This window comes from Halyomorpha halys, unplaced genomic scaffold (genome assembly GCF_000696795.3).
Source record: "Halyomorpha halys isolate HHAL.00 unplaced genomic scaffold, Hhal_1.1 Scaffold948.1, whole genome shotgun sequence".
NCBI classification, from domain to species: domain Eukaryota; kingdom Metazoa; phylum Arthropoda; class Insecta; order Hemiptera; family Pentatomidae; genus Halyomorpha; species Halyomorpha halys.
The window spans coordinates 147,458-160,362 of NW_027115140.1; the positions used below are offsets into that span (position 1 = coordinate 147,458).

Consider the following 12,905-nt stretch of genomic DNA (forward strand, 5'->3'; position numbering starts at 1 on the left):
CATCGTTATGGAGTGAAGAAGGGGAATATAATCTCTTTCAATAATTTTAAAACCCGGAAAGTTGGAAGATTTGAATTCAGATTCAATGCCGCTTCTTAATTGCGAAAAATGTGGTAAAATAATACTCAAAGAGGTTACTCAAAATTACTTATAAACGTTATTCAGAGAAGTAAGCTTTCTAAAAATCTTTAGGAGAGTGGCAAAATTCCAGAGAGTACTGTTCAGACCTCCACTAAATATCAATTTATCAAAATCCAATCTTGTTGGGAAATTTAAGACTTTTCTCCCCCCCCCCTCAATAAATTGTCACTACCCTGACCTCCATTGTATCTGGTCACAATTTAATTGAAAATTCCATACTATCTATTTGATCCATACCATCTATCTAGTATTTAAAAAAAATAAAATGTTAGGAAGAACCGAAATCACAACAAAAAAAAGTCATATTTTAAAGAGCAGAACTGCTAACCGGTTTGACTCGGAAGACATGGATTTTTCAAACTGCTGCTAGGCTGTTATCAGTAGTTCTGATATGCTTGATGTGTTCGTTGTTTATTGAATAAATCAGCCTCAAAATTCATGATTTATACACTAGTATTTTTTTAAAATTATAAATGAATGATTGATCGTATTGTTATCTTTGGTTGTATTGTTTAATTTCGTTTTGTTACCTTTAATTTTTAAATATTGTATGTTCTAAATATTATGTTTATGTAGATGTTCTAAATAGTACAGATTATCTGTTTATTATTCAAAATGGTAGATACTATGAAATCTTATTCCTCGGAGTTAGACAATAAGATAAAGGAATGGTTCAGCTGGAATAAGGTAATTTTATATTCCTGAAGTTAGAAAGAGGAAGTTTTATTTTATGTCACCCTAAATCTTCAGATTAGTTTAACATTTTTTTTTTTTTGAAAATCCAGAATGAGGATTTTCATAAAGAAGCAGAAGCTCTGTTGCATACAGAAGATGAAAAGCTTCTCTCCAAAGTATTCCTTGAAAGAATTGAATTTGGTACGGCTGGATTACGTGGACGAATGGGTCCAGGTTATTCCCAAATGAATGATTTAGTAGTAATTCAAACGGCTCAAGGAATTTTGCGTTATTTAGAATCATTAAACATTCATACTAAAGGTATAATGATTGGATACGATGGAAGATACAACAGTAAGAGGTATCAAAAACTTATGCTGAATACATTATTACTGCTTTTCCTTTCATTCATTCATATTGATAATTATTTATATTCAAATTGTCAATAACCTTTGTACTTTGTTATTTTTGAAATCATAACAAGTACTTTACATCATTTTTGTCTTACCTTATGTCCTTGAAATAAGTGATTACTTAATATGGTATGTTATATAAAAATACAAACCAAAATAGATTTGAATATCCATGTAAAATAATTATAATTAATAACACTTGTCAAGATCCCAATAAAGTTGTTTTATTATTTAGTTATATTTCCTGAGATATTTAGCTCATTTGATTTTGAACTATATTTAATGATTAAGCTCATTGTATGATTAAAACCTTTATATTAATATATGATTTAATGTATTAAAAAATAACATTTTAATATATTAGGATTGTTGGTGGGTTACAAGTTCTATAATTGGGTGCAACCATAGGTCGGGAATTTCTTTTCATATTATTAGCCATGGGGTTGAGGGGAAAACCTGGTGGGTGTTAATGCTGACATAATTTCCTTGTTCTATTGTTCGGAAATCACTTTTTCCTTATCAACTATCATATTTAAGGACATTATTTATTTATTTTCAAGGAAATAACACAGCACATTCTGCTTCATTTACTTCTATATTTTGGATGATGTTTCTTATAAAGTGTCAATTATCCAGTCCATCTACAAATTATTACATTAGGAGTATCTTAATCTTTACATGTACTGTTAGATTTAAATTACTAATAATTATATTAGTATATTGTTTATTAATAATAATCACAATATAAATTGAGAAAAGCTAATTATTTGTTACATTTTATTGTATTTACCTTGATTATTTGACATCTTATATCCAACTCATTTCAAGAGATTTGTCCTAATTATAAAATATTATATTACTAATAGTCCTGAAATTAACATTATTGTTACTATTCTATTGAATAGAATGTATTATTTATTTATATTATCTTAATTTTTAATTGTTCCTACTTTCTTCTTGGCTATTCTTCTACTTGTCAGTTCGTTACTTATTGGACTGTATTTATTTTAAAGGGTTTAGCATGACTCCATCCTTACTTGTTATCTATTTTGTTCCATTTACTTATTTATTGTTAAATATTTTGTCAATTATATCAACATTATGTTTACTATTCCTTTTATTTGAAGTTTACACCAGTTCTTTAATATTTTGTAATGAGGTGTTTATAGTTGACCACATATCCGATAGAAGAAGATGTCCGGGTTCGCCGTTGTAATGATCCTCAAATAAGTAAAACTCCTTTATTTGTGCCAACGTTTCGATCGGAATTTTAGGATTTCATCATGGGTATAAAACAAAATAAGATAACAACCTTAATTGAGAGGAAAATAAAATAATAAAAAACCTAGAAATATACATAACAACAAATAAAGTAGATAGTAGATGATACTGATATAAGATAAAATATAATATTGTAGTGGTAAGAATTATAAAAAAAAAAAAATGATAAAAAAAGTTATTAAAAATTAAACACTGCTTCAATATTTTAGTAGTTTGTAAAGGTTCCTAGTGTTTTCTGATTTTTACTATCAATGTTATTTTTAATATTTTTAATTTCTTGAAATCAAGATTGTGATTATTTTGTATGTTGTATTTTGTACATTCATTTATCTTGTTTTATTCCATTATCTAGGTTTTGTGAATTTTCACCTTTATAATGGTTTGTGCATTATTTGCAATTAATTTATACATAAAATTATTTTTATTACCAGTAACTATTTTATCTTTCGTGTTTGTAATATGCTTACCCATTACAGAAATAGCCATACCAATCATTATATAATCCAAATTTCACATTTTTATGACCATATTTTTCAAAAGCTTTTTTTTTTTTTTATCATCTATAATTCTAGGAATATGTTTTGATTTGTAACATTAATATATAATATAATATTTTGTGTGCTATTTATTTTATTTTCTCTTTCTATATGTTATTCCTTTTATCCTCTTTTTCATTGTTAATTATTTTAAAATAATGTGTGATTAAACTTTTTTTTCCCCCTTTTTAAAAACATATTTTTCTTTCAGTTAATAATTTTTTTATATTATTTGTGCAACTAAAGCTTTTTTATTTCATGCTTTATTATTATAATTTTGATAATAATTTTTAATATTATTTCTGCAATTAAACAATAATTACTTGGTCATTCTGTTCTGATAGAGGTTGTTTATCAATATTTTATAGATTGTATCTTTGGTATTTCTTAAATAGTTCTTTTCTTTTAATTTAATAGATTTGTTGATTAAATTCTATAAATTCGATGTCTTGGATAATTTAAATAATTATTTAATATTGTCACTGCATTTTTCTGTCCAAAAGGTTTAATTTTGTTATTATTAATTTTATTTTTTTATTAGCATTATTTAATAGCTCAAATAATTTATTGTAATCATAATTTTTTGTTATGATGAATAAGACATCAATATATTTTTTGATAATGGTAGGTTTTGTTTCTAACTTACTGATTTGCTCATCTAATAATTTGTTAAGTAAAAATTCTTCAGTCAGTACATTGGTGAACAGATTTTTTAAGTCAAAAATTATTTTTTAATTCAAATTTGTTCAATATTTCTTTATTTTCATTAGGGTTTTTTTATATTATAACGAGCTGACCCGGCAATGCTTCGCTATTGCTATATTTGAAGGTGTATATAGATTTAATGAACCCAATTGATAGTTTGTTATAAATTTATGTATTTATTTAAATTAACCATACACATATACTTTATTATTATGATTTGGTGACATAAATTGATCCAATATATTCGATGACATTCATTCTTAGCATGTTATTAATTGTAGGTACCTAATCTTATAATAAGACCTAATCTTTTTCTGGTTTGTGAAGTTTAATAAGAACGTGTATTTTGGGTTCAATATAATAATGAAATAATTATGTAGTAATTATTGCTTGCTATTTTGTTTTTTTATATTACTCAATGTATCCAAGTTTGTGAATTTTGTCTATACATTTACTTATTGTATCTGTTAAATCTTTACAAGGATTGGTTTTATTATCATATCAATGTAGTCTTTTTTTCCAGTATTATTTAATTTTAATTTTTTCATGTTGTCCAATTTTATTTTTATTGGTCTTTAAGAAACTTTTAAATTCATATGGGACCATCGTTAATTTGTTTCTTTAAAATTGAAATGTTTTTATTTTTATTGAATTTAGGCATTTGATTGTTTATGATATCACATATATCATAATTAAGATAAATGTATAAAATTTTTACAAATAATTGGCTTTTCTCAATTTTTGTAGTCATTATTATCAACACACTATGTTAATAAAATTATGATTAATTTAAATCCATCAGTTATATATCTTCAAGTTGATAAGATTTAACTATTCTTAATATAATAATTTATAGATTGACTGGGTTACGGACAGTTAAATAGTACTAAAAAATAATAAATGGAAGGTTAAATAATGAAACTTAAGGACTTACAATGGTTTATACTTTTTTTGAAAACAAGCATTGTCGAATCCTTATCATGTAATCATTATCTTTCATTAAATTCATTCCATTTCACTTACATGTAAGATACCAAATTAATAGGAACAATCGATCACCATTGATCATGTATCTTGGTGCAAAAATCATTTCAACAATACATTGGCCTTTTTAGCCAAAATAAGTTTAGGCTAGGTTTCAAATTAATAATAAATTAAAAGAAAAAACATATTTTGATAATATCCAATGCTTAGGTGAGTAGCTCAATACAAGAACAATTTATTTCAAATTTGATTAATATGAAATAGTCATTCACTAACCTATTATCAGTTTTGTAATTATTTGCATGTAAAATTACCTAAAAGCAGAAATTTTTTATAATAATTATTCTCACATTCAGATGCAGATGTATAAAATAATATAATATATATAAATTTCACTATGTAGTAAAATTTAGTATCATATTTTTTAAGGTGTTTGAAATATATTCTAAAACATTCAGGTTTGCGGAGTTGACAGCTGGAATATTCCTGCATGCAGGAATCAAAGTATTCCTTGTTTCTCAAGTATGTCCTACCCCTTTCGTTCCATTTGGAGTAACTAAGTTCAATACCGCTGCTGGAATTATGGTAACTGCTTCGCACAATCCTAAAGACGATAATGGATACAAAGTTTATTGGACCAATGGTGCTCAGGTGCTCAAAAGTTTAGATAAGGATGATATTCATTTTCACATAACACAAACATACTCATATTAACTAAGTTATTTTATTTTATCTTACAGATCATAAGTCCACATGACAAGACAATTACCCAATTTATAAACAATAATTTAGAACCTTGGACGAGCTCTTGGGATACTTCAATTTTAGAACAGAGTGAGCCTTTATTGGTCGATCCTTTAAATGAAATAATGTTATCCTATTACGCAATAATCAAAAACCATGTTAATGATCCTCAAATTAATAGTGATGCTAAATTTGGTATAACATACACTGCTATGCATGGTGTCGGATATCCTTATGTAGTTGAAGCATTTAGGTGTGCTAACTTCAAGGTAAGGGTCTATTATTAATTTCATCTTCATTTATCTCCTCCATCTCTACCCCTTTTACTCTTCATTCTTCAAATAATGCATTCATTGAAACTGCGGTAAATGGATTAATTTCTTAAAAATTTTGTAACTGAAAGATTCTGGCTATAAACAAACTATTATTTAATAAATAAAAAAATATTTACAAAATAATTTAAATTAGATAACAACTTTCACTGTCACTTTATATATATATATATATATATATATAGAGAGAGCTGGAAAGAATAACATTCATGAAAAATTTCAAACTCTAGTTATTTGTAGAAATATAGGTTTAAGTCCCCTAGTATCTAAATAACCAATTCTCACAAATTGGTCTGTGCCTCTTTATATATAGAAATAGCCTAGCTTAAAAACAAAAATTTGTATTTTAGGTAGGTAGGCTGGAATATTACCGCAAATTTTTTGTTAAGATCAACTTACGAGAAGTGCTATTATATATTATCAGTTTTACTCTTTTTCTCTTCTAGAAAATAGCTATAACAATTTTGATCAACTGGTCTTTAATATCATCTAGAACCTATCCTCGCTGTAATATTCTGATATTATTGTATTTTGAAAATTAAATGCTAAATTTTCAAAATAGTTTCCTCTATGTTTTTAGAAAAAGATGGTCAAAGTTTAAGATCAGTTGATTAATAATGAACACAATTAAGTTCGATATCACTCAACTGACTTATTTCATTTGTGCCAACGTTTATGCCTAAATTTCAGTCCTTCATCTGGGCTGAAAACAAAAGAATGAGATAACAACCATAATATAGTGATAAAAACAAAACAAAGAAACACTATCACAAGAAATTAAGAAGATAACAGATAATACTAAAAGAAGGTAATATGTAATATTGTAAATATAAGAATGTATATAAAAAGATAGTGGAATCTAATCTAATACATTGAATATATTAGAAAAAGTTTTAAAAATCAAACAGTGATCTATGAAAAAAGTTAATGTTAATACTAAGGAAATGTAGTATCATTGTTATCTTCTTAATTTCTTGTTACTCTGTTTCTTTGTTTTGTTTTTCTCTATGTTATTGTTATCTCATTTTTTTTCGTTATCAGCTCTAATGAAGGCCTGAAATTTAGGCTGAAACATCGACACAAATAAAGTAAAATAAGTTTCACTTATATGTGTTCATTATTACTCTACCAACTACACCCCTGCCCCAACCATCTTTTCGTCACATTAAATCTACTGTCAACAATAAAAACATCACTATCTTTAATTTTGTTTGTTTAGTATAGTTAACCATTTCTCATTGTATGTATTAATAAAAATTGGCTAAGGATAGGTTATGAAAGAATTTGATAATTAAATGAGAAATATTTTCCTAGGTTGATAACAAATTCCCTGAAATAAGAGTATTAATATGCCATTTGAAATCCTAAGATTAAAAAAAAAATTATTAAACATATAAAGTTGTATAAGATAACGAAAAGTGACAAAAAACGCATAAATAGACTGAATTTATATATTTATAATAATGTATTTATTAATACTTTTGATATGACAATTTACTTACCTATCAATGAAATACATAGTAAGAGAAAGTATAGAGTAGCCATTATTGTGCTTGAAATTAATTTATAGTCAAAGTAGGGTGGTAAATGAAATCTGGGTGATGTGGATGTTGCACAAGATTACTAACCTCGGTTTTCAACTCAATTCTTACAGATTTTTATGAAAAATTCTAATTCTAAATTTATTATTATTTTCTTGAACTACTAATCTTAAACACATTTTATCATCAATCCCTTGAGATTTTAAACCTTGAATTTTTATAATGATTGATACTTTTTTCCCTCTTAAGGAACTTATACCTGTTAAAGAGCAAGTAGAGCCTGATCCTGAATTTCCCACAGTTAAGTTTCCCAATCCGGAGGAAGGAAAGAGTGCTCTTGATCTTTCTTTTAAAACAGCTGATCTCAGTGGTTCACCCATTATCCTTGCAAATGACCCTGATGCAGATCGGCTCGGAGTTGCTGAAAAAGTGTATGTTATAGTTTAATTTTTATTATTTATAGTTTATTATTTTAGTTAACCATTTTAATCTGTTCAGCAAAGGAGCATTTTTAAATAAATTTGAAAACTGTTGTTAATTTTACATGAAAAGAGTTTCACCATTAAAAGAGTTTTATACAGCTATTGATTTAAATATGATATAGATAATTTGAAGCAAATCCTCATAGCAGTAATCATATAATTAAATGTCTTTTGTTTTGTTACAATAACAATAGCTATTAAATCTGTCTGAAATGGTCTACTTTCATTCATTTATTTTTTTGTGTGTTTAGAGATGGCAGTTGGAAGGTTTTCAACGGAAACGAATTAGGAGCATTACTGAGCTGGTGGCTGATTTATTTATATAAGGAGAAACATCCTGATGGTAATTTTAAAGATGTTTTTCTTCTTTCAAGTACAGTTTCAAGTAAGATTGTGAAGACTATAGCAACTGCCGAAGGGTTTAGTTTCGAAGTGAGTTATTAATTTTAAATTGATTTTTTTTTTATTATTATGAAATTCTAAGTTAATTATTAATTTATATTTTATTTATTTGTAATAAATTTGGTGTAAACAACAGTTGGAGTACAATGTTCAAAGTATCAGCTAGTTCAAGATATAAATCAAGTTAGTCACATAAAACCAGTCTGTGATCATTAGACCCAATTTTATGTAATCGCTAATGTCCATTTTTACAATGTTTAAGTCCTTTTTATTTTTTATTAAAAATATGAAAATTCAAATCTTTTCAATTGTACTTAAAATTTCTATACTATTTCCTTTTTTCATCAGAATTGATGGGTGTTTTTGAAAATAAAGATGATCATTGCTAATAATAATTGTAATATTATTATATATTAAATAATATCTGCTAGCAACTATTCTAAAATTCTGGACTGAAGAATGCGGAGCCAGATTAAAGGAAAGATTAGTGAAGAGCCAAAGTGGTGGAAGTTAGTGGTTCAGGGACCAAGTATCTAAGACTTATATTCACTATAAGGCAGGTAACTGAGAGGAATCCCAACTAACTTGGTTTGGTCATAATCTCAGAATACTAAATCATCATCTTGGCAAAAAGGCCTATGAGACCAAGGTAGAGATCCAGAATCATCTGGGAGCAGAACATGTAAAAGAAACCAAAACTGGGTAGAGAGGAGAAGATTAGTGGTGAATAGAGGATTGTAGATTATGTAAATAATATCTGACATTAATTATCTCTGAACATAAATTTGTAATTTTCATACTGAGGAATAATTCTTTCCTCCTTTTGGAACCATAAATCCTGATTTGATTATAGTAAAGTTAAATTATTATGAATTGCCATTGAACTTTCTTAGGCTCTTAAACATCATAATTTTTTTTATGTATAGATGGTTATAGTTTTATTTTATGTATCAAAGTTTGTTCAGTCAAATATTGAGTCAAAAAACATCATTCAAAGAGTGAAGATGGCGATGCCATTCTGAAGCCGGTAGAATTGCTGCCATGTTGAGCAGATCCTAATATTTTCAACTTTATTTATTTTTCTATCATGATTGTATTTACAGTAAATTTAAGTAAAAGTAGAAGAGGAAAATAAGTATTAAGGAAAAATCTACATAAAGAGAATCATGGACAATAACTCAAAACCGTTGTGCTAAAATCAATGTTTACATCGAATATCGAGGAATGAAAATAAACAAAGGAAATGTTGTTTTCGGAACACTTGTTTTCAGTGAGGGGGCAGAAAAAACATCTCCTGGAAGCTGATGGTGCGGACCATCCTTTTTCTAATGTATGTGATAGTTATTTAGAAAGAAGAAATCAAGAATCACCAGTCATCCAAGAAGATTAGATAATTGAAGACAGAAAGACACTCTTTGTTTGGATCAACAGTGGATTGGATGTGTCCTGGAAACTAGGAAGAGGAGCAATCATTTGTTTACTGTCAGAGGTAGAAGACATCTTGAGAAATAAGACATCAAGAACCATCAGTCATCAAAGAAGATTATATAATTGGTTCGTTTGCTCTAGTTAGGATTTAATTATATTTGTTAAAGTACCTATTAATTTAGTTAAGTGTCATTGTGTTCTGACTGTCTGGAAAACCCACCCTGAGATAAGATTCAATAATATTCTATATAATTTAAAATAAAATTCTTGTATCTATTTAATATTTAATCTTTTCGTTTAAATTTGTCATCTTCAAAGCTATATTTTAGATCTGAGAATAATAAAAACTATTAAATTTCCTTTTATTTATTTTAATTAATCAGGAAAATTATATATATATAATATACTTATTTATAAGAATATATATGTATCAGTATAAAACATGCATGTCTATTTTTAATTCCAGGAAACATTAACAGGGTTCAAATGGATGGGTAATAGATCTTATGATTTAATCAATAAAGAAAAGAAAGAAGTCTTATTCGCTTTTGAAGAAGCTATTGGGTTCATGTGTGGTACAGCAGTACTTGACAAGGATGGAGTTTCGGCTGCTGTTACTATATCTGAATTAGCTGCATACCTTTACAAGAATTCGGAAACGCTGACTGATAAACTGGCGTGGATATATAAAAAGTAATAAACAATATAAATTATTATAAAAGGAAGATGGTCCGAGTGCGGTCAAATAAGAACTCAAATTAACTTTTAATGTGAGCCACACGTTGCAGGGTCTCAGGGCTAAAGAAGATACAAACAATTAAAATAGATTTACAGTGAAAAGTATAAATAAAAAACACTTATATTAAGGTATTAGACAGTTAATGAAAAACGAAATAATAACAAATAAAAAAATAATAATAATAATAATACAGTAAACACTAAAAGAGAAATAAGAATAAAAGGCAAGAAAACAGGAAGAGAATTAACAGAATAGGGCACTCATTATACTGAATGGAAGTAAACTCAAAAATGAGCAAGGTTAGAAGACCAACAGGATAAAGGGGTGGAAGAAAAATTGGTAGTTAATCGAAAAGTTACCTTTGAAGGCAAAAAGATATAAAATAATGTTAAAGTAAAGATAATATTAGGAAATTATTTTACTCTTTCCCCTTATTTTCTCCACTTTTATTCATTTTCCTTACCCGCGTTACAAGTTTTGTACACTATACTTATAATTTGCCTCTTTATCATCTATTATTGTTACATATATTTTCATCCTCTCAATTTTCATTTTCTTTTCATATTTTAATTTTAAATTAATAATAACTAATGTGTTCATACTTCTTTGCATTGTATAACTTTATTTTTTTTATTTCATTTCCTTAATTATGTTATTTTGCCCACTTTTTCAATTACCTATGTATACATTTTATTTCATTTATATTACATTTTATTTTATTTCCCGCTTCTCTCATCACTTCATTTTATTAATTCTATTTTGTAAAATTATTCTGTTTATACTTCCTTTTTATTTTTTTTTAAATTTTTCTATACTTACTGTGGTTGTTATCTTGTTCTGTTTTTAGCCCTGAAGAAGGCTAGAAACTCTAGCCGAAACGTTGGCACATTAAAATAAGGTAATCGTACTTATTTGTGTTTTTCATTGACCGCACCCCCAACCATCTTCTCCTCAATATTAGGAAATATTGAATATAGGCAGACATCAAGTGATAATATTCATAATAAGTGGGAAAAATATATGGATAAAATACAAAATTGAAATAAAATAAACAGAATTGGTAGGATAAGTATAATATAGTGAAAACAGAAGTATATACAGAATTGAATTAGAGGTACAAAGGTGTGTAAATTTATATAATAAGAACATAATTATAAAGTAATAAATTTTATTCAACCACGCACAGACCATCTTCCTTTTATATATCACACACAGTCAAACAACAAATTTCCAATTCAAATTATTTTTTGTAATTATTATATTTAATAATTAAATGCAATCTGAACATATACCTTTTTTAGATATGGCTACCATTTATCTGACAATTCATATTTCATATGTCGGGAACCATTAGTTATAAAAGGTATGTTCGAAAACCTTCGGAATTTCAGCAATTCCAATACTGTAAGTAAATTACCTTTTATTTACAATTCTAGTTAGTTTTTTTTTTATCATAATTGTACTTTTGTTCTTTTTAATTATAGTACCCATTATCTCTTCTTGGAGGAAAATATAAGATTATTGATGTTCGTGATTTAACTACTGGTTATGACTCTAAACAAGAGGACAAGAAAGCTAGGCTTCCATGCTCGAAATCCAGCCAAATGATAACATTTTCTTTTGATAATGGTTTTGTGGTGACCCTAAGGACAAGTGGAACCGAACCTAAGATAAAATATTATACTGAATTATGTGCTTCACCAAGTATACAGTGGGTATCTTGAGCAGATAACATTATCTAAATTATATTAATATATTTATATATATTCAGTTGCCTCGGAACACTCTGAATTTATGATAGCAGTAAATTGCTGATAAAATATGCCAAAACAACTAATCTAATTCAGGAATACTAATTAATGTTCTTTTGCATAAGTTGGCAAATATAAAAATATTTGATAGTAGTCCATTTATGAGCTCTTCTTTAACAGAATTATTTTATTTTTCATGTTTTTTATAAATTTATAAACAAGGAAGTTTAATTAATTTAGTAATAATTACAAAATCTTTTTTTTTAACTTGATTTCAAATATTTTATTTGTTACCGTAATAGTGTGTGATAAATCACTTATTATGTTACAGGGATATTGATCAATTGAAGAATACATTGCACGAAATGGTAGATGGCTTAATTAATGAATTCATTCAACCTACTAAGTATGGATTTGAATTTAGGACCCTTTAATAAAGCTCTGATTGCATTCCTCATAAGATTATTGCTGCTTCCTGTCAAATTTTTTTATGTTGTAACTTTTAAATATTTATGTTTTATAGTTTAAAACATTAAATACATGATATGTTTATCATGTTATATGCTATTAATGTTGGAATAACATTATTACATCAATTACAAATACAATAACAATTAATTTCTTTGTCAAAACCTACATATTTCATTCTGTCATTGAATGGATCTTAATCCTCTAGAGTAACTTAAAATACAAACTGTAGAAAAGTATGGTCTACATCTCCCCATATCAGATATAGAAGGAAGAATAGGAC

General features: G+C 26.8%; 1 protein-coding gene across 1 annotated transcript; it reads left to right on the top strand.

The window, feature by feature from the left end:
- The first annotated feature begins 505 nt into the window (after window positions 1-505).
- Pgm2a (phosphoglucomutase 2) lies at window positions 506-12,704 on the top strand. The gene is made up of 10 exons (XM_014431165.3): window positions 506-828; window positions 927-1,177; window positions 5,194-5,386; window positions 5,476-5,748; window positions 7,602-7,783; window positions 8,086-8,266; window positions 10,131-10,357; window positions 11,705-11,807; window positions 11,888-12,114; window positions 12,486-12,704. Exons 1-10 carry the CDS (start codon window positions 757-759, stop codon window positions 12,586-12,588), a joined length of 1,812 nt encoding a protein of 603 aa, XP_014286651.1. The 5' UTR covers window positions 506-756; the 3' UTR covers window positions 12,589-12,704.
- The last annotated feature ends 201 nt before the right edge of the window (window positions 12,705-12,905 follow it).

Bases quoted from the DNA above. Each gene is read 5' to 3' on its own strand.
- Pgm2a (XM_014431165.3), top strand. From the start codon at position 757: ATGGTAGATACTATGAAATCTTATTCCTCGGAGTTAGACAATAAGATA. The intron at 829-926 runs GTAATTTTATAT...TTGAAAATCCAG, and splicing joins AATGGTTCAGCTGGAATAAG to AATGAGGATTTTCATAAAGA. The intron at 5,749-7,601 runs GTAAGGGTCTAT...TTCCCTCTTAAG, and splicing joins TTAGGTGTGCTAACTTCAAG to GAACTTATACCTGTTAAAGA.